Source organism: Saccopteryx leptura, chromosome 12 (genome assembly GCF_036850995.1).
Source record: "Saccopteryx leptura isolate mSacLep1 chromosome 12, mSacLep1_pri_phased_curated, whole genome shotgun sequence".
NCBI classification, from domain to species: Eukaryota; Metazoa; Chordata; class Mammalia; order Chiroptera; family Emballonuridae; genus Saccopteryx; species Saccopteryx leptura.
In genome coordinates this window covers 57,327,825-57,354,217 of record NC_089514.1, presented here as the reverse complement: position 1 = coordinate 57,354,217, position 26,393 = coordinate 57,327,825, and the positions used below count along the sequence as shown (strand labels likewise).

The 26,393-nt window shown below is 40.7% G+C and overlaps 1 protein-coding gene across 8 annotated transcripts in view; it reads left to right on the top strand.

Annotated features, from left to right (window-relative positions):
- The window catches only part of ABCB4 (ATP binding cassette subfamily B member 4), a 98,721-nt gene that overhangs the window by 3,394 nt on the left and 68,934 nt on the right, over nucleotides 1-26,393 (top strand). For 3 of the 8 annotated variants that reach the window (XM_066353804.1, XM_066353803.1, XM_066353799.1), the window contains exons 2-4: nucleotides 13,298-13,383; nucleotides 16,872-16,926; nucleotides 20,866-21,016. In XM_066353804.1, coding sequence (XP_066209901.1) covers nucleotides 13,298-13,383; nucleotides 16,872-16,926; nucleotides 20,866-21,016 — 292 coding nt within the window. The other 5 variants (XM_066353806.1, XM_066353805.1, XM_066353802.1 and 2 more) reach the window with 4 other exon arrangements.

The following is a 26,393-nucleotide window of genomic DNA, read 5'->3' as shown; positions in this document are numbered from 1 at the left end:
ATTCACGTCCCTTTAGTTGTTCATTGATTACTTCCCAAATGTGCCTTGACTGGGGGACTTAAGCCTAGCTAGTGACCCCTTGCTCAAGCCAGTGACCTTTGGGCTCAAGCCAGTGACCATGGGATCATTTCAATAATCCTCTGCTCAAACTGGCAACCTTGAGGTTTCCAACCTGGGATCTCAACTTCCCAGGTTGACGCTCTATTCACTGAACCACCACCAGTCAGGCTGCAATATATTTTAAATTTTTGTATTTAAACCAGAAGGGCTACTTTAGCCAGCCTTTTTACATACTACCATTGCATATCAAGGCTAAGGTCATAAGTTAGCTATGCAGATTCTTTGAACCAAACTTCTATATGCTCTCCATACTCTCCATGTTTATGTTTCACACTGTATTTTAATTATTTGCTCATTTTTCTCTGTGTTTACACCTATTTTGCATACCTGATGGTTGGGTCTCTATCATATTGTCTTTGTGCAATATCTTGACATAATACGTGTTCTCTTCAAATGTATTTTAGGAATCAGAAATAGACACAACTAGGCAGGAAATGGTAGAGTTAAAATATCTTTTGCCAGTTGTTGGATTCTTCCATCTTGAAACAGGTGCCAAATATTTTCCTTTTGTCCTCCTGTATTTACTCATTACCATTCCCTCCACACAGCTGAAGGCTCTGGGAGCCTGGCTTCTGTGGGCTCAGCTGAGGGAGCCTGGGAGACAGTTGGAGGGATCACGGCCTTTGCAAAGCAGTGTCCTCTACATGACACTCTGTTTGAGCTCTGCTAACTGCCCTAGGCCTTGTCCCCAGGCCTGGGGAAGGCAATGTACTTCACTGTACATCCACGGCACCCTGTGCTCAGCTCATAGTTTTGTATAAATCCTCTTGAACATCCTAATTTGAGTGTGCTATTTCTCTCTCCTGGGACTCTGACGGATAATGAACAGTTCAAATGATTTCAAAAAGAATCTACCATTCTTGACAAGTGTTATGACTACTTTCTAAAAACCGTCTCAGTAACCTCTGTACGTCTGCATTCCTGCTTGCTGTTTAAGACCTACGCCATGTCCTGCCACTCCTTGCCTTCCTTGGCCTCAGTCACATTAAGATCACACCATACTCCCAGGGCTTCACTCTTCACCCTGTCTGATTTCCCCCCCAGCTCTTTGAACTATGAGAATTACTTCTCTTAGAAGGTGCTTGATGTGTGAGGTTAAAGAGAATACAAATATTGTGTTTTCCATGGACATAGTGGGGTTAGAGGTGGGGGAGAAAACAAGTAAACAAAGTTAAGTGATTTTATTTTTTTACTGTAGGACTCTCGAAATGTGTGCTGTGCATTGTTACCCTTTGAGGGAGCCGCGTGGTAACGAGCTTTCCAAACACATTTGATTTGACCATGGAACACTTTTTATCCATGAAGCACCTTCTGGCATTCTTGAGGTCACAGTTTGGAAAAGCTTGCTCTAGGGGTACACTTTTAACTCCACCCTTCTCTTTCTTCTTAAATATTAATTAAATGACCAAAGGAACAAAAATTGACAAAATTGGTCAGAACTCTGAGAAGTAGAAGACAGGGTTCCACAGGCCCTTCCATTTGATCCTTTGGTGCATGCTGTGTCAGAAGCTTCAAAAATGTGTGGGGTGGGGTGGGGTGGGGTCAGCGCTTCCTGCAAGAGCTAGTCTGAGGGGCCGGACTGGTGGTACCTGGCTATTGAGTCACAGGTTTTCTCCAAGCCTTTAAGCCTAGATTAATTGTGGGTGTAGTTTCTCCTCTGGACTCTCTGCCTTGATTCCTGAACTAGCCAGCGGTGAGAAAGGAGTGGGCAGGAAGGGGGGACCAGTATTTATCAGGTGCTTGCCATGTGGGAAGGGGTATATTTGATTGATCCCCATTCCTGAAGGAGTTCACAGTCTAGTGGGTAGGAAAAGATGTAAAAATAAGTATAATTAAAATATAATGTAACATAACATAGCAAACAATATGAGGCCATATGAATAGTTTGTACCTCGTTTCTTTAATGATGTCTCTCTCATGCTCTGTTGTGGCAAGGTATATAATTATTGGCATTTGATTTTGTATTTTATTATGAAATAAGCTTAAAGCCAGACTGAGATAATGTCCACCTTCATATATTATGTAAAAAATATAGAGATTTTAATAAATAGTCATAATGGACCTGATGTTACTAAGAATGTGAGAGACAGTGGAGGAAGGAAATGAGAAATAAGTTAGAGAAATATTTTTATCTTCTATTAATGAACAAGTACAAAGATTGACTAATTTGATTTTAGAAATTCCCTTTGCCTCTGCACCCTATTAGAGAAAATAGATATTAAAAATCAAGCAGCAGGCCCTAACCTGTTGATTCAGTGGATAGAGTGCAGCTGGCATGCAGAAGTCCTGTGTTCACTCCCAGGTCAGGGCACACATGAGAAGTGACCATCTGCTTCTCTCCCCCTCCCCCAACCCCTTCTCTCTCTTCCACTTTCCCAACCAGTGGCTTGGCTAGTTGACTGGTTCAAACATTACCCTAGGCACTGAGGGTAGTTCTACTGGTCTGGACTAGTCCTGGCATTGGCCACAGACAGGGGTTGCTGGGTGGATCCTGGTCTGGGAGCATGTCATGGGACCATCTCTCCTCCCCTCACTTAAAAAAAAATCAAGCAGCAACTTCCAAGAAGATAGAATAGTTATATTTTTTCCCATTCCTCCTGCTAAGTACAGCTAGAAACACTGAACATTACGTATAAAACAAACATAAAAAGACTGAAAAGTGGAGAAAGACAAACCAGTGAAGGACCTTGGAATCCAGAGAATGACATGGTTGTGAGTTCCCCATTTTTGTTTTGTTTTCCTTTGTTTTATTCTTGGAGCTATAGAAAGCAAGAAGCAGAAATGTCAATATACACAGACAAAAAGGAGCCCCACCAAAAGCCTGCTCTCTCTAGCCAAAAAAAAAAAAAAAGGAAAGGGACACCCTAGCAAGATAGAAAATGTTTGGAAAATAGCTGCTCTACTCTACCTAACATTATAGAAGAGAACTGTGGCACCCCCCCCCCCAGGCCCATGCTCGAAAAGGCCGAGTGGGAAGCCTCGTCTCCCACCTTTGCTAGGCCATAACAGGGCACCCAACCTCACTGCCTGCTCCTGCCACGTGGTGTCAGAGGAGGCTAAGGAGGGGGCTGTCTTTTCATCCCCACCAGGTAAGAATGAGGCAGCTCATAACTTTTTGAAAAGTTATGATTTTATTTCCAAAGAAAAAAAAAAAGAATGAAAAGTTATCATTTTAGAATAGTCTTAAAGTGAAGGGATTATATGAAGCACCGCTTGATACTTACAAAATAGTCATGGGATATAAGTAAAGTAAAGTATAGGGAATATAGTCGATACTATTGTGATAACTATGTATGGTACCACTTGGGGTACATAGTGGAGAACACTATTAAAGTATATGATTGTCTAACCACTAAGCTATATACTTAAAACCAATACAAAAAAAAATTAAAGACTATAATTTGCTATCATCCAAAGCTAGAAATGAAATAAAACTAATATTTTAATTTGAAAAAAAATGGAGGCCTGACCTGTGGTGGCGCAGTGGGATAAAGCATCGACCTGGAACACTGAGGTTGCCAGTTCGAAACCTTGGGCTTGCCTGGTCAAGGCACATATGGGAGTTGATGCTTCCTGCTCCTCCCTTCTCTCTCTCTCTCTAAAAAATCAATAAATAAAATATTAAAAAAAATTTTTAATAAAAAAATGGAATAACCTTAAGAATAAGTTAATAAAAATTACCATAGTAACCATAGCTCATGCTTATTTATTTAATCTCTAACCTTGGCACCCTGCAGCCCTCCCTGTCCACGCAATAGTTCCCATAACCCTCTCAGAACACAAAAGTTCCGTTTGGCAATGTGACCATTGAACTCAATGTGTCATTAGTCTATTTTGGTGGAAATGATATGACACTGTGATTGACAGCAAACTCTTCCCAACTGGTTCTTTAAATTTGGTCATGGCACCTTTGCAAGTCCCCCCTTGCATATTTAAAAAAAAAAAAAAGATTATTGGAGAAGAGATCACTGAACCAGCACTACCCTCATCTTCAATATTTTATAAATGCCTTCCAAGGTGCTGGACCAAATTATTCAGATGAATTTTTTTAATGAGCAAAAGAGGAAGGAGATCAAAAGGAAATGATTTTTTGGAAGAGATCAAAGCTGCAGAGTGATTTTTGTTTTATTTTTTGAGCAATGAGATACATTTTTTTTTCTTCCAAAGTGAGAAATGGGGAGACAGAAGCACATTCTAGTATGCGCCCAACTGGGATCCACCCAGCATGTCAACTAGGGGGCGAGGCCTTGCCCATCTGGGCTGTTGCTCCATTGCAACTGGAGCCATTCTAGTGCCTGAGGCAGAGGCCATGGAGCCATCCTCAGCGCCCGGGCCAACATTGCTCCACTGGAGCCTTGGCTGCGGGAGGGGAAGAGAGAGACAGAGAGGAAGGAGAGGGGGAGGGGTGGAGAAGCAGATGGGCGCCTCTCCTGTGTGCCCTGGCCGGGAATCGAACCCGGGACTTCCACACGCCAGGCTGATGCCCTACCACTGAGCCAGCTGTCCAGGGGTAGGGCCGAGATACATTTTTAAAAGGATTTTGGGAGAAAAATTTAAGAAAAATTAAAAACATGATTTGAAGGAAGTAAAAACAGAAGATATCAAGATTTATAAACTCTGAGAAGAAAAGGGTCAGTTTAGGCAGAAGTTGAAAAGTATTGGTAGCAGAAAATTTGGAAAAAGAATGTAGGTGTGGTCATGTACAAACATAATACTAGAAGATAGCAAGTTAGAGAATTGTTAGACAGCCACAAATACGGTATAATGGAAAAAGATGACAAAGCATATTATCATCCACCTAAAGATTCAGATCAACTGGAGTGAGAACCGCATCCATTAAACTCTCTTCAGGGAAAATGTGGTTAATTAATTTCTGTTTAAATATAATATATAAAGTATAATAATTATGTTTAATATATTATATTATATATACTATATTTTTAAATATAATACTATGGTAGATAGAATTTGTTCTTCCTTTTGGCACTTATTTATAGGAAACACTTTTATACAATATAAATTTTTTATGCTATAGATTTAAAATATTGATCTATTCAATACACAATTAATGAGCTTTCTAGGCTATGGGGACTAGAAATATAGCTGCATACGGCCTCTGCTTGGCAGTAGTGTTCCCTAAGAATATTGAAGGAGTAGCCAGGAGTCACACAGTCAGGGTTGAAACCCTAATGTCCTAGCTTTGTGGAAATTCACTGACTTCAGGAATTCCAGTCTACATACTTTTCAACTATATAGAATAATAGTCCCTTGCTTGTTTTAAACATGATTCTTGTTTTGAGGAAGGAAAAGAATAATATATATGTATGAGGGGCTCTGCAGCTTTATAAAGCACTATATATTTCTTTTTTTATCTTATTTTTATTAATTTTAATACAGTGACATTGATAAATCAGGGTACATATGTTCCCAGAAAACATCTCCAGATTATTTTGACATTTGATTATGCTGCATACCTCTCACCCAAAGTCAAATTGTCTTCTGTCACCTTCTATCTGGTTTTCTTTGTGCCCCTCCCCTCCCCATACCCCCTCCCTCTCCTTCCTCACCCCCTCCCCACCCCTCCACCCCACCCTCTGTTACCATCACATTCTTGTCCAAGTCTCTAAGTCTCTCTCTTTTTTTTTTTTTTTTTTTTTTTTTTTACAGAGGCAGAGATAGACAGGGACAGACAGACAGGAACGGGGAGAGATGAGAAGCATCAATCATCAGTTTCTCGTTGCGCATTGCGACTTCTTAGTTGTTCATTGATTGCTTTCTCACATGTGCCTTGACCGCGGGCCTTCAACAGACCAAGTAACCCCCTGCTGGAGCCAGCGACCTTGGGTCTAAGCTGGTGAGTTCTTTGCTCAAGCCAGATGAGCCCGCGCTCAAGCTGGCGACCTCGGGGTCTCAAACCTGGGTTCTTCCGCATCCCAGTCCGACGCTCTATCCACTGCGCCACCACCTGGTCAGGCTCTGAGTCTCATTTTTATGTCCCAGCTATGTATGGGTTCATATAGTACTTAGTTTTTTCTGATTTGATTATTTCACTCCGTATAATGTTATCAAGGTCCATCCATGTTATTGTAAATGATCCGATGTCATCATTTCTTATGGCTGAGTAGTATTTCATAGTATATATGTACCAAAGCTTATAAAGCACTATATATTTCTGAATGATTTTTGTACTGGTTTATTCTTAGTCCATTGTGAATCAGAAACTATGTCCTGTTTTCTGTACACTCTTAAACCCTAACACAGGGTCAGGCACATAGAAAGTATGGGCAGCAAATGTTGGCTATCTCAATGAATAAAACAGAACAATATCTTTGTTTTTATATGTCTTATATACTATGAATGCCTTCGAATGTTCTAGGTCCAAATTAATTAGCAAAAGCAGAGTGAGACCAAAAGGGAATGATTTTTTAGGAGAAATGAGGCAAAGGTGGAGGTGACAATAAACAACAAGCATAGTATATTCAGAAATCATATAGTATACGAGAGGTTTACAAATGCTGTGGGAGGAAAACTCAAAGTAGAATTAGAGGAAGTGAGAGGATCTTGAGGGTATCGGATGCAGTTTTTAAAAGGGAGATCAGGACTGGTTTAACTGAAAAGATGGTGATTGAAAAGACACTTTGTCCCTGGCCAGTTGGCTCAGGGCCCGTTGTGGATGTCTCAAGTCTGATTCCTGGTCAAGGAACACAGGAGAGGTGACCTTTTGCTTATCTACCCCTCCCTCTGCCCCTTCTCTATCTCTCTCTATCTCTTTTCCTCTCCCTCAGCCATGGCTCGAATGGAGTGAGTTGGCCTCAGGGGCATAGGATGGCTCTGTGGCCTCCGTCTCAGGTGCTAGGAAAAAGATACCACAGATGGGCAGAGCATTGACCCATAAGGGGTTGCCGAGTGGAGTCTCTCTCTGCCTTCCATCCCTCACTTAATAAAAAAAAAAAGAAAGAAAAAGAAAAGAGACTTGTAGGAGAGGAGGGTTCTAGCCATGTGATTATTTGGGGGAAGAGAACTTAGGGCAGAGGGACTGCCAGCTCTGCCTCTCTTTTGGAGGAACATCCAAGAAGCTAGTGGGGCGGGAAGAGAAGTATCAATAGAAAACAAGGTCAGAGAGGTGACAGAGGACAAACCACTGCAGGCCATAGCTCAGAATGAATTGAGGCCCACTGGGGAATGGTGAGAGGAATAAAATGACCTGACTCACTGTTCAAAAGAATCACAGTTGCTGCTGCGTTGAGAATGAACAACAGCAGAAGAGGGGCAAAGATAGAGGCAGACAGACTTAAGAAGCTATTATAGTAATTCAGGGGAGAGAATATAATGGCTTACACTACAGTAGAACTGGAGAAAGAGAAGAGGTCAGATTCTGGATATGTTTTGAAGGTAGAGCCAAGAGGATATCCTGACAGACTCAGCATGGGGTGTGGAAGAAAGGGAAGAATACAGATGACTCTGAACAACTGGAAGGCTGGAGCTGCCAACTGAGAAAGGGAAGCTTTTTGGAGGAGCCATCTTGGGAAAAGATCAGGAATCAAAGTTGGGCTTATTAAACAGAAATGTCAAAGATGCAGTAGTGTATACCAGCTGGGAATTCAAGAAATTCAAGAAGAAGGCCTAGGCTACAAATTGTTGTGTACACATGGTATTTAAAGCCATGAGACTGGCCGAGGCTATAGAGGAAGTGGGAATAGTCAGAAAAGTCCAACGAGTGAGCTTGGAGCACTCAAACATTAAGAAGTTGGAAGAAGAGGGAGAACATCAAAGGAAACAGAAACAGTGATCAGTAAATCATAAGAAAACCCAAGAAATCTGTGGTGTCCTGGAATCCAAAGTGTATGAAAGAAGATAAAGTTTGTCAACCACTTGAATTTGTCACATGATAAGGACAAAGAGCAGACCTTTGGATTTAATGATGTAGAGGTTATCAATGACCCTTACAAGAGCAGTTTTGGTGGTATGAAAGGGTTAAATTCCTGGTTGGAGTGTGTTTAGAAGAGCAAAGGACAAGGAATGGGGGAAATGATAGAGATAACTTATGAAGTTTAGCAGCAAAGAGGAGAGAAATGTGATGGTGGTTGGCAGGGGAAGTGGGTCATGAGAAATTTTGTTGTTTTGTTGTTAAGATGGAAGAAATAATATCATGTATGTGTTAGAATAACAGGAACAAACCAGCAGGGAAGGAGAAGTTAATGAAGGAGAAGAGAGAGAAAATAATGGCTCCTTAAGATGTTATTCTTAAAGGGATGGGATCTATAGTATAAAAGTACAAACAGAAGGACTGACTGGAAATAGGGGCATGGACAGTTCATTTAGAGCAGGGGTCAGGAACCTATGGCTCGGGAGCCAGATGTGGCTCTTTTGATGGCTGCATCTGGCTCACAGACAAATCTTTAATAAAAAAATGTTAAAAATATAAAACATTCTCATGTATTACAATCCATTCATTTCCTACTGCTCATGTTCATGGTTGCGGGTGGCTGGAGCCAATTACAGCTGTCCTCCGGGACAACACCAAATTTTTATTGAATAATGCATAACATACATGGGTCGTTGTATGGCTCTCATGGAATTACATTTTAAAATATGTGGCATTCATGACTCTCTCAGCCAAAAAAGTTCCCAACCCCTGATTTAGAGAAATAGGTGGGAAGGCAGAGTGCTGGTTACAGATGCTGGTAAGTGGGCAGATGTCATGGTGGGAGATTATGGCACATCTCTCTCTGGACACTTCTATTTATCAGTGAAATAAGAAGCACAATACTTGAACAGAATGTGAAGAGAGGGAAAGAATGATCCAAATTTGAGGAAAGAAATGGTGTAAAGTAACTATGAAGGAAAGTGGAAGAGTGAATGAACTAAGGAAATATTTATGACCACTGGACAGCAAATGTTGGAATACCAGATAAAAAACTTTATTTTTATGAATCATGCACCCCACAGTATAGACAATAAATAAGAAGCATGTTTATTACATTAAATATATATTCAAGGGCTATTTAATTTCATGGGGAGATCAGTCAGATGGATTTATGTTTTGCTTTAGCCATGATGTGCTACATGGTGCAGGCTTGCGGTAGTTGGATAATTTAAATTAGTTCAGGTTGTGGTTTTTACCAAATGAGCCTGATAAAGAGAGAGGGCGAGGGGGTTTCGGATGTTTGCAAGAGGGTTATAAAGGAAGAGAGCACTCAAAGAGTAAAAACAGTTAAAGGGTGGTAAGATCAATGGATGAGGATGAATGTGTTTAACTGTCCCATTCATTTGACTCGTCTCCTCTAGCCCTCCTTCCTGCCCTATTTAAGGTGGAGGCTGAGCACACTGCTTGCATTAGAATTCCAGCTCTGTCCATTATAAGATCTCTATTCTGTTCCACTTTATTTTTTCTTATCCCTGTCCAAAACACATCACCTTAATTACTACAGTTTTATATTAAAAGTCTTGATATCCAGTAAGGCAAATCCCCAAATAATTTTTCAAAATAAAGATGAAGTAAATTTTCAGGGGAAAAAAGCTGAGAAAATTCACCAACTAATGGAAAAACAAAAAAGTGTTTTTCCTATAAAAGGAAAATGATCCAAGATAGTGGCTTGGATACATAGGAAAAAATAAAGGGCAAGAAAAGCATAAATATAGAAATAAATATAAATGAATATTGACTCTATCAAGGAATAATATCTTAAGGTTCATAAATAGAGAAAATTAAATCACTGTGCATGACAACAATGGTATATAAGTCAGGTGGATAAATGAGGTTTGAGAGTTTTAAAATCCTTGCATTTTCCTGGAAAAGGAAAAAGTACCAATGATTAATCAAAGATACATGTCATAATCTCTAGGGAGGTGTTAACTATTGAATAGATAGTAAAAGAATAGATACTTAATAAATTAAGAGAAAGGAAACCTAAATAATAAGAATATTCAATTGAGCACCCCCCCCCAAAAGAAGGCAACAGTTAAGATTAAAAAGGAAAGAGAACTAGTGGAAGAAATAGAAAATGTAAGAGAACAGTGGTAGAAGGGCGTTAACTCTTATGTCAATGAGAATAAGCAAGCATCTCAGTATCCTACGACAAAGAGAAGGTTAAGATTTCTTATAGCCTGAATGTCATCAAGAAATTCAGTGTGGCTTAATATTATTTTTGAACGAAGGCACAACCAGCTACATGTGCTGTGTAGAGTTGTTTCACTGTTGTCAAACAGATATAAAAGGAGCCCTTGGATAGTCTAACACAGGGAAACAGTCATGTTGGCACGGCTCCTCTCTCTCTACAAGAACACACGTGTCCTCCATTCTTTTTTTTTTTATTTTTTTTTTTATTTTATTTTATTTTTTTACAGGGACAGAGAGAATCAGATAGAGCGATAGATAGGGACAGACAGACAGAAACAGAGAGAGATGAGAAGCATCAATTATCAGTTTTTCATTGTAACACCTTAGTTGTTCATTGATTGCTTTCTCATATGTGCCATGACCACAGGCCTTCAGCAGACTGAGTAACCCCTTGCTCGAGCCAGCGACCTTGGGTCCAAGCTGGTGAGCTTTTTGCTCAAACCAGATGAGCCCGCGCTCAAGCTGGCGACCTCTGGGGTCTCGAACCTGGGTCCTTCCGCATCCCAGTCCGACGCTCTATCCACTGCGCCACCGCCTGGTCAAGCGTGTCCTCCATTCTTAATTCTGCCACAGACACAGAAAACATGAGCAATTCTTAGAGGGACATCTCTGTGAATTGACTTCAGACAGGAGATAGGCAAACATGTCCTGTTTCTGGATGCTTTTTGCTTGTTTTTGTTTTTAGTTGAGGAGCTTCCTACTTCAAGTATCAGCCTTTTATTTCTCCAAGACGTTTTTTAGTAGATAGGGTTGGCTCAATGGTAGAGCATCAGTCCAGCATGTGGAAGTCCCAGGTTCGATTCTCAGTCAGGGAACACAGGAGAAGCAACCATCTGCTTCTCTATCCCTCCTCGTCTCCCTTCTTTCTCTATCTTTCTTTTCTCCTCCTACAGCCATGGCTCTGCTGAAGCAAGTTGGCCCTGGGTGCTGAGAATGGCTCCATGGCCTCTCCTTAAGTCAGTGGTTCTCAAAGTGTTGTGCTAGATAGACTGCACTGGTGCACCCTAGAAGATTTACAGGTGTGCCCTATGGTATTCCAGAGAAATATGTGCCTGTTTGGGACCAAAAAACCAACAGGGTTTTTGGAGTTTAGATTTTTGGGGGACAGAGGTGTGGGGAATTGGCTCTAAACTGACAGTCTGCCCAACCCCCCACCTCACTTGCCTGATTAGCTTGCAAAAGGCTGTTAAGCTGTGGTGCTGAATTGTTTACACTACCCCCCATGTTCCCAGAAAGACTGGAGGCAAGTTTCTTCTATCCTTTGTTTGGCGTAAAGTTAAGATGATATGTATGGTTTTGGATTAATAATTAAACATAAGGAATTGTCTCTTGAAGCCTTTTGGATTTCTATAAAAAAGAATATGTGGCAATATCTTAAAAAGCTTTGAACATTTTACTACAATTTATAACATCCTATTTATGTGAATTAGGATTTTCTACCCTCAACACAATTAAGATTAAAAAGAGAGGAATTCTTCAATGTATTGACAAGGAAATGAAAGTTTGCCTTTCAAATATATGCCCAAACATTGAAGAAATCACTAGGACACATCAGACTCATGTTTCTCATAAACACAAAAATGAAAAAATTTAACACAATCGCACTGGGACCTGCCGAATTTACTAAATCTTACTAAGAATGTATCTATCTATCTATATATATATAATATATAATATATATATATTATATATATATATATATAAAGATAGCTTTTTTGGTCATTTTTAAAATTTTTAACCCCTCTTTTTTATAAATTCTGAAAAGGATAACTTTAAAAATGTAACATAAAAATGTTTTTTTAACGTCAGAATAAATTTAATTTTGTCGTTTTTATTTCATTTATTTACCATAAAAGCACACTTGGACTTGCTATTTTTTTCTTTAATATTCGACTTAATTATTATAACATATTTCTCAGAAATTTGTCTATAGTGCGCCTACATTTATTTGTAAGATTTTAAGTGCGCCCGTCTTCAAAAAGTTTGAGAACCACTGCCTTAAGGGCCTTTGGCCTAATGCATTGTATTTCAACATGTCAGTTAAGAAGGTTATTGGACCTGACCTGTGGTGGTGCAGTGGATGAAGCCTGGAATACTGAAGTCACCTGTTCGAAACCCTGGGCTTGCCTGGTCAAGGCACATACGCTTCCTGCTCCTCCCCCTTCTCTCTCTCTCCCCCTCTCTCTCTATCTCTCTCTCCCTTCTCTAAAATGAATAAATAAAAATCTTTAAAATAAAAGATGCGGGTTTTGAATCAGGCGATCTCTAAAGTCCCTTCCAACCCTAAAGTTCTAATTATCAAGAGGACAGCGACGATGTTCCTCTTGTCCAAGGCACATGACGGTTAGTGGGCCCTGCAGATGGTTGGGTTCCGTGCAGAGGTCCAGACCGGTGGTGTAGAAATGAGAGGTGGGTCTAGTGCTGTCTCTTGGTCCCCCGTCCCCCATGACTGCTGAGCCTCGTAGTGTCCCCGCACGGGTTCAACAAGAAAACTGAGCTCTGAGCGAGTGTGACAGTTTGGGGGCTTTGGCGGCTCACAAGAGCGGCCCCCAGCCAGCGGCACCAGGCTGCCCGCGGGCTTATCGGCCGCAGCCGGCGCGGCCGGGCCGGGGCTGGCCGCTCGCCCGGGTGGGCGGCGAGGGAGGCACGCGGGGCCCCTCGCCCGCGCCCTGCCGGCGGAGCAAGAGCGGCGGCAGCGGGAGCGCTCCTGCCGGCCGGGGCCGGGGCCGTCGCCCCGGCTGCAGCGGGAGGCGTCGCTGGGTCCCGACGCGCGCGGGGGGCGGGGGCGAAGTCGCGCGAGCAAAGTCCAGGCCCCCGGGTCGCAGCGCCCCGCATGCCCAACGGCTCGGTCGCAGAAGCGGGAGGTCCGAGGTGAGGGAGGCCCGGTGCGCGGGGAAGCCCAGGACGGTGGGCGCGAGGCGGAGACCTGGGCCTGGCGTCCCCCGGCCCGCGGCGTGCGCGCCGGCCCCGACCCCTCCGGCGCCGGGGGCGAGGAGGCTGCGTGCCCTCCGTGCTGGGGCGGGTGCACTTGACCCTGAAGCTGTGGTTTCTCCCCAGGCTGAGATGGAGCTGGAGGCGGGAATGAACGGAACGGTCGGGCGCCCCAGGCGAGCAGAAGGCGACTTGGAACTGAGCGGCAGCAGGTACAGACCGCAGGCTCCGCTTCTCCGTTCTGCGCCTGTCCGCGGGGCCGAATTCCGCCTGGGAGGGAGCTGGAGAAAATGTGCAATGCCTTTGGCCTTTGTTGTGGAGCTACTTTGGAGCGTCCTGTCTGAGGTTCTGACCTTCTCAAGGACTGTCACTGAGGCTCCTTTTGCAACAGGCTCGGGAAGAAGGGGCTGTCTCTGAAGTGCCTGCCCGCTTCCCTTTGTACAGGGTGATTCGATGAGTATCTGTGTTGTGTAACTTTCCTTGTTTATATAACTCAAAACATTTACAAACAACTTTCATAAACATCGTCTGATTTTTCATGCTTTAGACTAGTATCCGACATCCGCTATTGATGGTTGTGCTTTTAAAAACCAGGGCAGTGAAGCCAAATTTCCCTCCTCCCCCTCCTTATTCCTCTTTCTGCTGGTCTTACCCCTCCCCCCTTCTCCTAGCAGAAGGCCGGTTCCGTATTTCTGGGCTCTGGGCCGGGAGGTGGGGAAGGGGCCTTGGGCAGCCTCATTCTTCCGTAACCTGCGCTTCCAAATCAGTTTTTATTCCATAGGAGGGGAAACCTCAGCGGTTCCTTCGCTTGTGCGTCTTCTCCCTGCTCTGGCTCTGGTTTCCGGGGGGGGGGGGGGGGGGGGGGGGGGCACTCTTGTTCAGTGCACTTGACAGGCCATACATAGTAGGAGCACGAGAGACCAGTCAATGGTGTGTTGTCTTTGTTTCCTCTTTCACTGTGGGAATTGTGAATCATTTCTCCTTTAGCCTCAAATAGTTTATGAGGCTGTTATGGACCGTTGAGTTCACACCAGGCCATCCAGAACTAATTGACCTGTGTCATGGAGTAATCACTCAGAGGGACAAATTTATCAAGTTCTGCAGTGTGTCCACAAGCTGCAAGGGGCCTGATTAGCCAACTGAAATAAACCTATCTGATGTTTAAACCGAAGCATTATTTTTGTATGTTAACTTCTCCTTACAATGATACTGCTTTATTCCTTCTAAGTACCATGACACTCACTCATAGAAAATTTAGTTTGCCATATAGAATTGGAAAACCATGGATGGTAGCATTTCTACCAGGAAGATGTGGTATTCCTTAGCTGGCAGCTTTGTCTGGGACTGACTGTGAACTTATAAATAGATGGCATTTTCACCAGGAAGGCTATTTATGTATTGCCCTGGCTAAACATCTGATGAGCGTACAAAGGAGCTATGCCTGAAATAAAAAAATGCAATAACACTCCAGAACCTAAGGAAGTTCTGAGAAATGGAGCTTACAGCCTTGTGTTGGAAAGAAGAAAAACAGTTCAGAAAAGAAATGTGAAAAGTTAAGAATACAGTAAGACTGTAAGGTTATGAAATTTAATGTAATGAGACTAACTTTTAAAAAAGCAGACCAAAACTTTTACATTCAAAGGAAGTTAAGCTCACCTCAGTTATCTAGTGCAAACTGACAGTTAAGTGCGTATTCTAATCATGCTGCTAAGACGGACAGAAGGAAGGAAGGAAGGAAGGAAGGAAGGAAGGAAGGAAGGAAGGAAGGAAGGAAGGAAGGAAGGAAGGAAGGAAGGAAGGAAGGAAGGAAGGAAGGAAGGAAGGAAGGAAGGAGGAAGGAAGGAAGGAAAAGAAAGAAAGAGAAAGAAAGAAAGAGAAAGAAAGAAAGAAAGAAAGAAAGAAAGAAAGAAAGAAAGAAAGAAAGAAAAAGAGAAAAAGAGAAAGAAAGAAAAAGAAAAAGAGAAAGAAAGAAAGAAAGAATATTATATGTGGCACATTCTTTTGATCATTCCGATTTTAGCAAATGTGTTCTAAATAATTTGGGATCAAGTTTTATGAGTTCACTTTATCACCTACCTGGAAATTTAAGCTAAATAAATGTATGTTAGGTAAAAAGAAAAAAAATCTCTGCCTTCAGGTAATTTACATGATTGTATGGCTGACAAGATATAAATAATACACATGATAAATAAGCAAACTACTATGGCACGTGTTAGAAGGTAATAAATGCTATGGAAAACCATTAAAGCTTAGGAAAGCAGATGTGCCAGGAGGAAGTAGTTTGCAATTTTAAACAGGGTGGTGAAGGTAGGTCTTATTGAGAAGGCAGTATCTGAGCACAGAAATAAAAGACATGAGAGGAGAGAGCAATGTGGGTGTCTGAGGAGAGAGCATTCGCATTCCTGGCAGAGGTATGTGACAGTGTAAAGACCCTGCGATGGGAAAATGCTTGGTGTGTTCACAGAAGAGCGGGGAGGGGGGGGGGGTGGACCAGAGGAAGCAGAGATGGAGGTGGGAAATGTGGTCAGAGAGGTAACAAGGAAACAGGTGGCATAGGCTCCTAGAGGCCAATTCAGTGGTTTGGATTTTACTTGAGAAAAATGGGAGCCATTGCGAGCTTTTGCGTAGAGAAGCAGTAAGGTGACTTGAGTTTTTACATGATTACTCTGGCTGCTCTGTTGAGGATTGACTAATGTGGACATAAGTGGAAGTAGAAAGACTAGACAGGCATTCTCCTGGGTTAATGGGATAACAGTAAAAGTGGTGAGCAGTGGTTGAACTCTAGATGTATTTTGAATGTAGAGCAAACAAGATTTCCTGACACCACTCCCCACAACCTTCAGAAGAGTGGCTTTTACTATTTTTAGATCAATATATATTTTTTTAGCCAAAGAAGAATTTACAGTAGTCCTCCTTTATCTATGGGGAATATGTTTTAAGACCCCCCCCATAGAGGCCTCTCACCTCAGATAGTGTTAACCTTGTATACATTATGTTTTTTCTTATGCATACATATTTATGATAAAGTTTAATTTATAAATTAGGCACAACTAGAGAGTAACAGCACTAATAATAAAATAGAATAATTATAATAATATACAGCAATAAAAGTTATATACGGTGGGACAAAAGTAGGTTTACAGTTGTTCATATAGAAAATAACACAATAATTAATAATAATACAAGAATAAACTCTGTGTTTCAAGTTGTAAGTGGCTAACAAGTGGGTAGCATCAAGGGCGTAGACACACTGGACAGTGGGATAATTCACGCCGTGGGCAGGATGAAGCGAACGGCATGAGATTTCATCACGACTCAGAACAGCATACAATTTAAAATTTATGAATTATTTACTTCCGGAATTTTCCATTTAATGTTTTCAGTCCACAGTCGGCTGTGAGTAACTGAAACTGCAGAATGCACACTGTGGATAGGGAAGGGCAGCTACTGTAATTGGCAGACATTGTTAACACATTCAGCTCGTTGATCCAGATATTCCTAAAGTACCCTGGACAGTTACCTTAGTTAAAAGGGGATTGCCATGAAGTATTTGTTAAACTGGATACTTTTAACAATTTATAGACATCAGTGTTTGACATTTGAAATATTAGAATACTTGAATATGATAACTATTCAAATTATATTCAATTGACTGTGAGACATTGTATAACAGTTTTAAATTCAAACAATTTTTTTTCAGCAACCAAGACAGGAAAAAAATGAAGAAAGTGAATTTAATTGGACCATTAGCGTTGGTAAGCTGTGAAATAGTAAATGAGATCATTCTTTCCTTTATTCAAATTTGGTGTCTTGAATAGATACAGAGCCAGTACTTGAACACTGTCTGCAGGCAGGGATAGATTCTCCTTGCTGCGCCCATGCTGTCTTAGGTTGGCTCACTGGAGTCATGGCCCGCATTCTCAAGATGGACTGTAAAAGCGGTCGGGATAGGCTGGCTATGCAACAGCACAGCTGTCCGGTTCACAGGGAAATGGAAAATAGAACTTGTGTTTGTACCACCAAACAAACAAACCAATTTCAGAAAAAAAAAATCTGCATTTGTTTCACAAAACCCCATAAATTTAGCTTAAAATAAGCTTGCATATACAGTGATGTATTTTTTAAATATTTAGTTATTTATTTTCATTGAATTTATTGGGGTACAAGTTCAGTGTGCAACTCAATAAAACATTATCTGTACAATGAACCATGTAGTCATCACCCCAAGCGAAGTCTCTCTCATCCCGATTCCCCCCCACTTTTGCCCACCTCCATCTTCCTCCCACCCCCGTTCCCTCTGTCACCACACTGTTGTCTATATCTATGTGAGAGAGATATATACATATATATGGGTTTTTCTTTGCTTAATCCCTTCACCTTCTATCATCCAATGCGCCCTCCCCACCCCTCTGAAAGCTGTTCCATGTATCCATGACTCTGTTTCTATTTTATTCATCAGTTTAGTTGTTCATTAGATTCCACATATAACTGAAGTCATGTGGGCCCTGGCCAGTTACCTCAGTGGGTAGAGCATCAGTTGCCTGTGCAGATGTTCCAGGTTCAATCCCCAGTCAGGGCACACATGAGAAGCACCTATCTACTTTTCTTCTCCCTCTCTCCCTTCTTTCTCTCTACCTCTCTCGCAGCTGGTGACTCTGCTGGTTCAAGCATGGACCCCAGGCACTGATTTGAGCATCAGTCCCAGATGGGGGTTGCCAGGTGGATCCCGGTCAGGGTACAGGTGGGAGTCAGTCTATTTCCCCTCCTCTCACTTAAAAAAAAAATCAGATCATATTGTATTTGTCTTTCTCTGACTGGATTATTTCACTTAGCATAATAATCTGCAGGTACATTTCCAGGTAAGATTTCCTTTTTTACGGCCACACAGTATTCCACTGTGTATATGTATCACAGCTTTTTAATCCACTCATCTACTGATGGGCACTTGGGCTGTTTCCAGATCTTGGCCTTGTAAATAATGCTTCAATAAACATAGGAGTGCATATACTCTTTTGAATCAGTGTTTCTGGATTTTGGGGATACATTTCCTTACGTGGAATCACTGGGTCAAACGGCAGTTTCATTTTTAATTTTTTGAGGATAGAGTGAGCATTAACTATAGAAATTTAAAAATGATTAAGAAATCTATGTTCACATTTAGCATCCAAGAAAATTGATTGAACACAGAGTAACTATAAGAGATTTAGATTGTGTACAGCACAATTCTCAATGGCTTTCTGCTGGCACAAGGCCAGCCAACATATTTTGGGAAGAAGTCTGATCTGTTTTTTATTTGTAATATGTCTCAGAGAAGTGGCCCAAGAAAATGTTTGCCCACTTTTGGTTAATATGTGTTTCAAACTATGACAGCCATTATTTGATATCAAAGAAGTTGGTATTAAGCAGCAGGTCAGCTGAATCTGCAACTTAATAAGTAAATGGGCAAAAAGACATCAAACACCCAAGTCCGACCATCACTGCAGATTTCTCCTGTCACTGCAAAGCCCCCATTCATTCTCTTCTCCTTAATTTTCATGGGATTTTTGTTTAAAAATCTTAGTAAGAGGAGTTTGTTTGTTTTTCATTTAGTGCTTTAGTGAATAAATTTTAAAACTAGATCTGGTATTAATGCACAAGTTTTAAATCAGTCTCCTACAGAAAATAAAATATTTCAAAACTTAAAGTAGAAACATAGAAAATTTCATCTGAATTTAAAAGTTAAAATTTAAATCAAATTTAAATGTAATCTTTTTCAGACTCTGAATAAGTATTTTTTGTCCTAAAAGAGGTTCAGGACAGAATGGTAGTTATTTATTTATTTACAAATATTCTCTCTTTTTTATTTTTCAATTACAGTTGACATGCAAGATCATATTAGTTTCAAATGTACAACATAATGATTAGTCATTTACAATTTACGGAACTGTAGTTTGAAGGATTTTGATTTGCTTTGTTTTGCTGAAAATCACTGAAAAATCTAGGTTTACTTAGGATTTTGTTATAAAATTTATGTAATTTTAAATTTAAGTTTAAAGACAAAATTTTTTTTAGTTATTTGAAAAGCATTTGACACATTCTTCAATTTCACATAAATGTTCAGTAAAGAGAACATTACACGACGACCTGATCCTGTGTTTGTAACTGTCGCTGACAGACCCAAGTACTTTATCTCCCTACCCCAGAAGCCACTAAATTGAATGTTGGGGGCACAGGTCCCTTTTATTGCAATTTCAGGGATCCTTCTCCATTTGCTCTTACTACTCCACCCCTTGCTTCGTTCCAAGCAACACCTGGTTCCTGACTGTGTCTCCTTGGCACTCTGGCTTGCTCTTTGTGTTTGATGATGGAATTTGGCCTTCCTGTATTGAATTTCTGGAACTCTCTGAGAACAGTGCATATCCCCCCTCCCCATCATGTGTGTCTGAGCTTGGCCTGCTCATTGTATTGACCCTGTATGACCCAGCTTATTTCTCAAGGACTCCATGCTGCCAAATATGACTCATCATCCATTGTTCTGATAACTGTTCCTTGTCACCAGGAGAGAAGTAGCATTTGGTGAGGAAAATAGGTAGAAATTTAAAGGGGGGAGAGATGCAAGGAACAGAAAGGAAAGTATAGAAATGGAAAAGTAAGAAAAGGAACATGTAGTCTGGAAGGAGAAAGAAGAACAAAGACAGAGCCATAGAATACTTCATCAAAAATGGGAGGTGGGCAGTGAGAAACTGGAGAGAACAAGACAATAAGGAAAGTCTTTGGCATATTATGACACTGATCCGAGGCTTATTTCTTGGGTGTTGTCTACTCCACTGTGACAATGGTCTCACTTCTCTAATTGACAGAACTAAGTGTATTGTACATGGATAGTGCTAAGACCAAGATCTTTGGTTTGGCCCACTGCCTTTCTCCCTTTCTCTGATGTCGTCTCCCACACTTTGCACTGAGCACTTTAGGAATTCCATTCTGTGGAGCTTCCTGAGCCCTCCATGCTGTTTCTAGTCAGCTTGCTGTTTAAGCCAAAATATCCCCTACTTCCTCTGCATTCCCCAATTCTTCTTAAGCTAACCCCCTTTTCCTTCACGATCCTACAACAAGCATCATCTCCATGAGCAAGACTTCTCTAAAGGACATAGATAGGCGCTCCATAATGTTTGTTGCACTTCACTACTGAATTGCCTTTTAAAAGCTAACTTAAACCTCTTAAAGGGCCCTTATCCTCAAAACTCAGAGGATCTATTTCACCCATATTTGTAAATCTCTCTCTGAAATATTCTGAATGATATTTTAAAGGATGTAGTGTGTGTGTGTGTGTGTGTGTGTGTGTGTGTGTGTGTGTGTGCGCGCGCGCGCGCTTGCGCTTAATATCTACTTCTAGCTGTTCTTAATTCACTACCTCAGGAGCTCTGGAAGTAGAACCAAACCTTTGTCCCTTCTGATTGTACTGCAATCATTCAACCAAATAAGATATTGATGGCACAGAGTCAGGTTGACTTCTTCACAGAATATAAAATAAATAGAATCATAAAATTAACCTGTCAGTGATTTGGATTGACATTCTCCTCCTTCCCTATTACATTTATTTGCAACTATTACAAAAATATTGACCTTAAAGAAAAATCAAAAGAACATGTAATTGTGGAAAAGAGAAATTCTTTCCCACAAGGTAAGATAAGCATTATTTTATTTATTCTTTTCAGTTTCGATACTCAGATTGGCAGGATAAATTATTTATGTCTCTGGGCACAATCATGGCCATAGCTCACGGATCAGGTCTTCCCCTCATGATGATCATATTTGGACAAATGACTGACAGATTTGTTGCTACTGCAGGAAACTTCTCCTTTCCAGGTAAGCATTTTTCTATTTTTTTTAAATGCATAGTACTCCTTTAATTGGGTGAAGGATTAGAAATTGATTTTGCTGTTCACTGTGTGCTTGTTTAATGATTTAGGCATCTGGGTGACTTTAGGTATCACAGAAGTGGTAAAATTCTCAGGAGATTCCTCAAATATACATTTAAATCTTAAGAAATAGGTATATGCTGTTTTCAAAGATAAGGATAAGGAAATATACAGAAAGCTTTGCCTCTAAATGAAGTAAGGAAGTCTCCCTTTGAGGACAGTGGAGCTGTGACAGGCATCTGAGCAGCCTGCATCCCATCAGTGATTCCTGGTGAATTTCAGAATGCACCAGTTAGCCTGGCAGTCTTTCTTAGCTGTGCTCAGCTTGTAGATCTGTTTCTGCTTTTCTTTTTTCTCTTCTCCATTCTCTTTGTTAAAATTATAGCCATTTTCTGGGTCTAATTTTTATACCAACCAGGTTGGCTGGGACTTGATATAACACTTCAGTAAAGAGGGAGTGGATTCAGTATGAGAATGATGCGCTTTGAAACGCACCCAAAGAATGATAATCACTGAAGAGCCAGAGGAGTCCCATAAGTTAATGTCATCTAAAGGGGGGCTGTGGCAACAGTGTTGGAGTGAGGTTCTAATGGACATAGCTGTTTTCATGTTAGCCAGATCCCACACAGAAGAGTTCTGTGCTTGGCACCAAGCCCAAGACTTAGCTCCTCCAAAGAGACCTTACGGGCACTGCATTGGAGAAGGCTGAATGGAGCTTTGTTGGTACACAGATGGTGGAATATAAGAACAAAATGCGATGAAGGAAAGGTAGCTTTCACAGCAAAGATACTGAGAAAAGTGGATCCTATCCTTTAGGCAATATTCAGTAAGTTTTCAGTGTTCACTGATTGAGCAGAACCTATTTGGTTAGCACTATAGAACTTAAATGTAATTACCGAAGGGAATATGATTGCTTGATTTATATAATTGTATCTATTAACATAAATATTGATAAACATTAGTACCTTTTAGAAAATAAAAGCGTCCTTTTAAAAATAAAGCTCCTTCAAAACCAGTTTATGTAATTATTCTCAAGTACTATTGTCTCTGAGAAGAACCTCTTTATAATAAAAAGAACAACAATAACAGCAACCTTTTATTGTATTTCTTATCTGCTAGGTTCTATGTCACTTAACCCTCACAGGAACAATCCTACATAGTAGGTAATGTTCTGCTCTATAACAGATGAGGAAACTGAGGCTTGGTGAGGATAAATAACTTGTCCAAAGTTACATAGCTGGTCAGCATTAGGGCAGAATTCAAGCCCAAGTCTTTCTGCCATCCAAATCATGCTCATGACCATGTAAATATGTTATACTGCCAAGGTAAATAATCTTGCATTCTCTTTTAAAAAGAATGTATTTGGGAAAGGTAAATGGATTAGTTATGTTTAATCAGTGACCAAAATTTTAACATAAATACCATAAAGGTAGAATTGGAGGAATAATATAGGATAATTTACAAAGTCTTGAAGGAACTGAGGGGTAGGAGTTTTCTATTTTCTTTTAGCTTTTAAGAAACTCTATAGATCTATTAGGCATTGGTTATATATATTTATAAAGCAGAATGATGCCTATGTTTAGACACACCAATCAAAAATTGGTTTCAATTTAAGGTTTAAGAAAACCTGATTAACAGAAGAATGGATAAACAAAATATGTTGTAACATACACTAGAATAATATTCAGGCTTAAAAAGGAAGAAAATCCCGACACATGCTACAACATGAATGAACCTTGAGGACCTTATGCTAAGTGAAAAAGCCAGTAATGAAAAGGCAAATACCATATGGTTTTATGGATATGAGGTATGCAGTTGTCAAATTCATAGAAACAGAAGGTAGAATAGTGGTTACCATGCACTGGTGGGAGGAGGAAATGGGGAATTATTTGGGAAATTGTTTAGCGTATAGAGTTTTAGTTTGAGAACATGAAAAAGTTCTGGAGATTAGTTGTACAATAATATTACAGATAATAATATAGAATATTAACGCTTCTGAACTGTTCACTTAAAGATAGTTAAGATGGCAAATTTTATATTATGTGTATTTTATCATAATTAAACTTTTAAAAAATCAGAATAATACAATGCATCACATGTATCACAGATAAGTTAGCATTTGTACCAATTTTATTCATCTTCTTTTTAGAAAACTAGAATAATTCTGCAACCTTCTTTCTTTTTTTTTGTTACAGAGACCGAGAGAGGGACAGATAGGGACAGACAGACAGGAAGGGAGAGAGATGAGAAGCATCAATTCTTCATTGTGGCTTCTTAGTTGTTCATTGTTTGCTTTCTCATATGTTCCTTGTCTGGAGGGGGGGGGGGGCTTCAGCAGATCGAGTGACCCCTTGCTCAAGCCAGTGACCTTGGGCTTTAAACCAGCGACCATGGGGTCATGTCTATGATCTCACACTCAAGCCAGCGACCCTGTGCTCAGGCTGATGATGCTCAAGTGGACAACCTTGGGGTCTCAAACCTGAGTCCTCTGCATCCCAGTCCGACACTCTATCCATTGCATCACCTCCTGGTCAGAGTGCAACTTTCTTATTTGGAGCAGTTGGCTTTTTTTCTAATTATGCAACTGAATTGCTTTGAAGCTGGACATGGCAGACAGGGGCCTTGTGCTGTGTCCAGGAACAAATTCAAGGTCTCTCTGGGGAATGTCACAAGCAAGTCACTTCTAGACTTGTGATTGCTGGAGTGGTATACTCACCAGAGTTCCAGTTTATTCTCCGTAGCCTCCAAATGATAAGGTCCCTGGTCTTCTATAGCAACATTTGTCATTACACCTGTTGGCCTATTGTTATTAGGCTTTCTTGGGAGATTTGTTATTACTGTCCAATATCAATTCTTCTGTAGTTTATAAAAGTAATATTCTCATGCCTTTTTGGAGAATAGTAAAAATTTAAATTGATACACACTCTAAATACAGAGAGATCATTGGTATGTTTAGAGTGGTAGAGGTCAGCAGCAATCAGGGAAGTCAAGAGAAGACAGAGCACTCAGCTGTACTAAGCTGAGCTCCCTAGCCCAACTCATAGTGATCATGTTCATTTAGAGTCCGTTCTTTAGAATTGTTGGATTCTTGGACAGCTAACTGAGAAGAGCATGTTAGAAGAAAAAATGGTTTAAATTACAAGAGGGTCTGACAATGATTTATTGTGAACAGAATCCATCCTTGTTAACAGAGTAAAGCCACTCCGTGACAAGGTCATCCCCTTACAATGACTTAGTTGTGCAGAAACTATGCATAAAACATTCTGCATCCAAAACCTAAGGACAGAGTCATAAGAAGCAGTTTTTCTGCCGAGTATCAGGGATTTGATATGCCAAGTCTATGTGACTGCTAACCTAGGCTGTTCTGTGGGGAAATCAATGAAGCCTGCATGCCCTGGCGTGGCCTTGGGATTGAGAGGAGAGGCATTTTTGAGCCTCTTGTTACTTTATTTAACTCATCAGCCCTTCACTCATCAGCTGAATGATCTTGGGAAAGTTAATTAAGCTCTATAGTTCTTACTGTTCTCATCTTTGAAAGATAACCATAGGCCTGACCTGTGGTGGCGCAGTGGATAAAGTGTTGACCTGGAAATGCTGAGGTCACCGGTTCGAAACCCTGGTCAAGGCACATATGGGAGTTGATGCTTCCAGCTCCTCCCCCCTTCTCTCTCCTCTGTCTCTCTCTCTCCCTCTCTCTCTCTCCTCTCTAAAAATGAATAAAATTTAAAAAAAAATTTTTTTAAAGTTAAAAGAAAAAAGATACCCATAGATTTACTGGTAGAATTCAATGAGATGTTTAATGTAAAGTGTCGAGTGAGATGATACACGCAACGTGTCTGGAATATGCAGTACTAAGTGATCAGTAAATATCAGAGGACACTAGCTGTGAGAACTTGGAAATGAAACAACTACTCTAAAATTCTGTTTATTCTTCTATAAAATGAATGACTTCTCTAGTAGCTCTCTAAAATAAATAGGCAGTTTCTAGAATTCCCCATTCTTTCATTATGGGAGGCATTCAGGCAGATGAGAATGAGAGTTTTTCATATTGGCACATTAGAATCAAGCAAGAGTATTTTTAGAAATGTGATGTCTAGATTCAGTCAAAGGTTCTGATTTATGGTGTTGAGTAAAGACTGGGAATCTGTATTTTTTCAAGTTCTTCATGTGATTCTAACCAGCAGATAGCATTAAGAACCCGCAGACCAGCCTGACCAGGCGGTGGCGCAGTGGATAGAGCGTCGGACTACGATGCCGAGGACCCAGGTTCGAGACCCCGGGGTCGCCAGCTTGAGTGCGGGCTCATCTGGTTTGAGCAAAAGCTCACCAGCTTGGACCCAAGGTTGCTGGCTCCAGCAAGGGGTTACTTGGTCTGCTGAAGGCCCGCGATCAAGGCACATATGAGAAAGCAATCAATGAACAACTAAGGTGTCGCAATGCGCAAGAAAAACTAATGATTGATGCTTCTCATCTCTCCGTTCCTGTCTGTCTGTCCCTGTTTAACCCTCTCTCTGACTCTCTGTCTCTGTAAAAAAAAAAAAAAAAAAAAAAAGAACCCGCAGACCAGATAACTATTTGGAGTTTGTTTATTTCTGAGAGTGGAGAATAATTAACATCTGAGGAAACCAGTTCTATACCCTTTTCAGGTCAAGAACCCCATGATATTTCCATTTCTAGAATGCCAGATCTAGAATCCCATGAGATTCCTAGATCTAGAACACCATATCTAGAATCTTATGAGATTTCTAGATCTAGAATGCCAAATTTAGAACCCCTTATTTCAAGAATTCCAGTTCTAGAGTCACATGACTCTTCTAGAAACAGCAACACACAGTGTCACCTTTGTCTCCAGGCAGCAGAAACTCTTGGTTCTGGGGTTTTCTGGTGCTCCTATGGTTACTAGCCCAGAATTAGATTGCCATTTTTGGCCTGGAACTCTAAGAAAGAAGTAGGTCATATTTGGAATGCCCATAAATTTTTATTTCCTAGGAGGGAGGATGTGTCTGCATTATAATGGGATATCCTCACTGAGAGAATTTAAAAGTTTAAGGAAGGTATTGGAGGAGAGTAAAGTCATTTAAGATTTTACCTGATTTCTAAGTTCAAAGAAAATAACTAGCCCTGTACCAGTTGTGGGATTCAGCCAGTTCACACTGGTTCGGCAGAACTGATGCCTAATTTTTTGTTGTGTTTGGCAAACCAGTTGTTAAAATGGCACCTGTAATCAGGGTTCTCTCGAAGGTGGGCGCCTGGGCAGCCGCCCAATGTGGAAATTACAAATTCACATTCCTTACTCTTTTTTTTTTTTTTTTCATTTTTCCGAA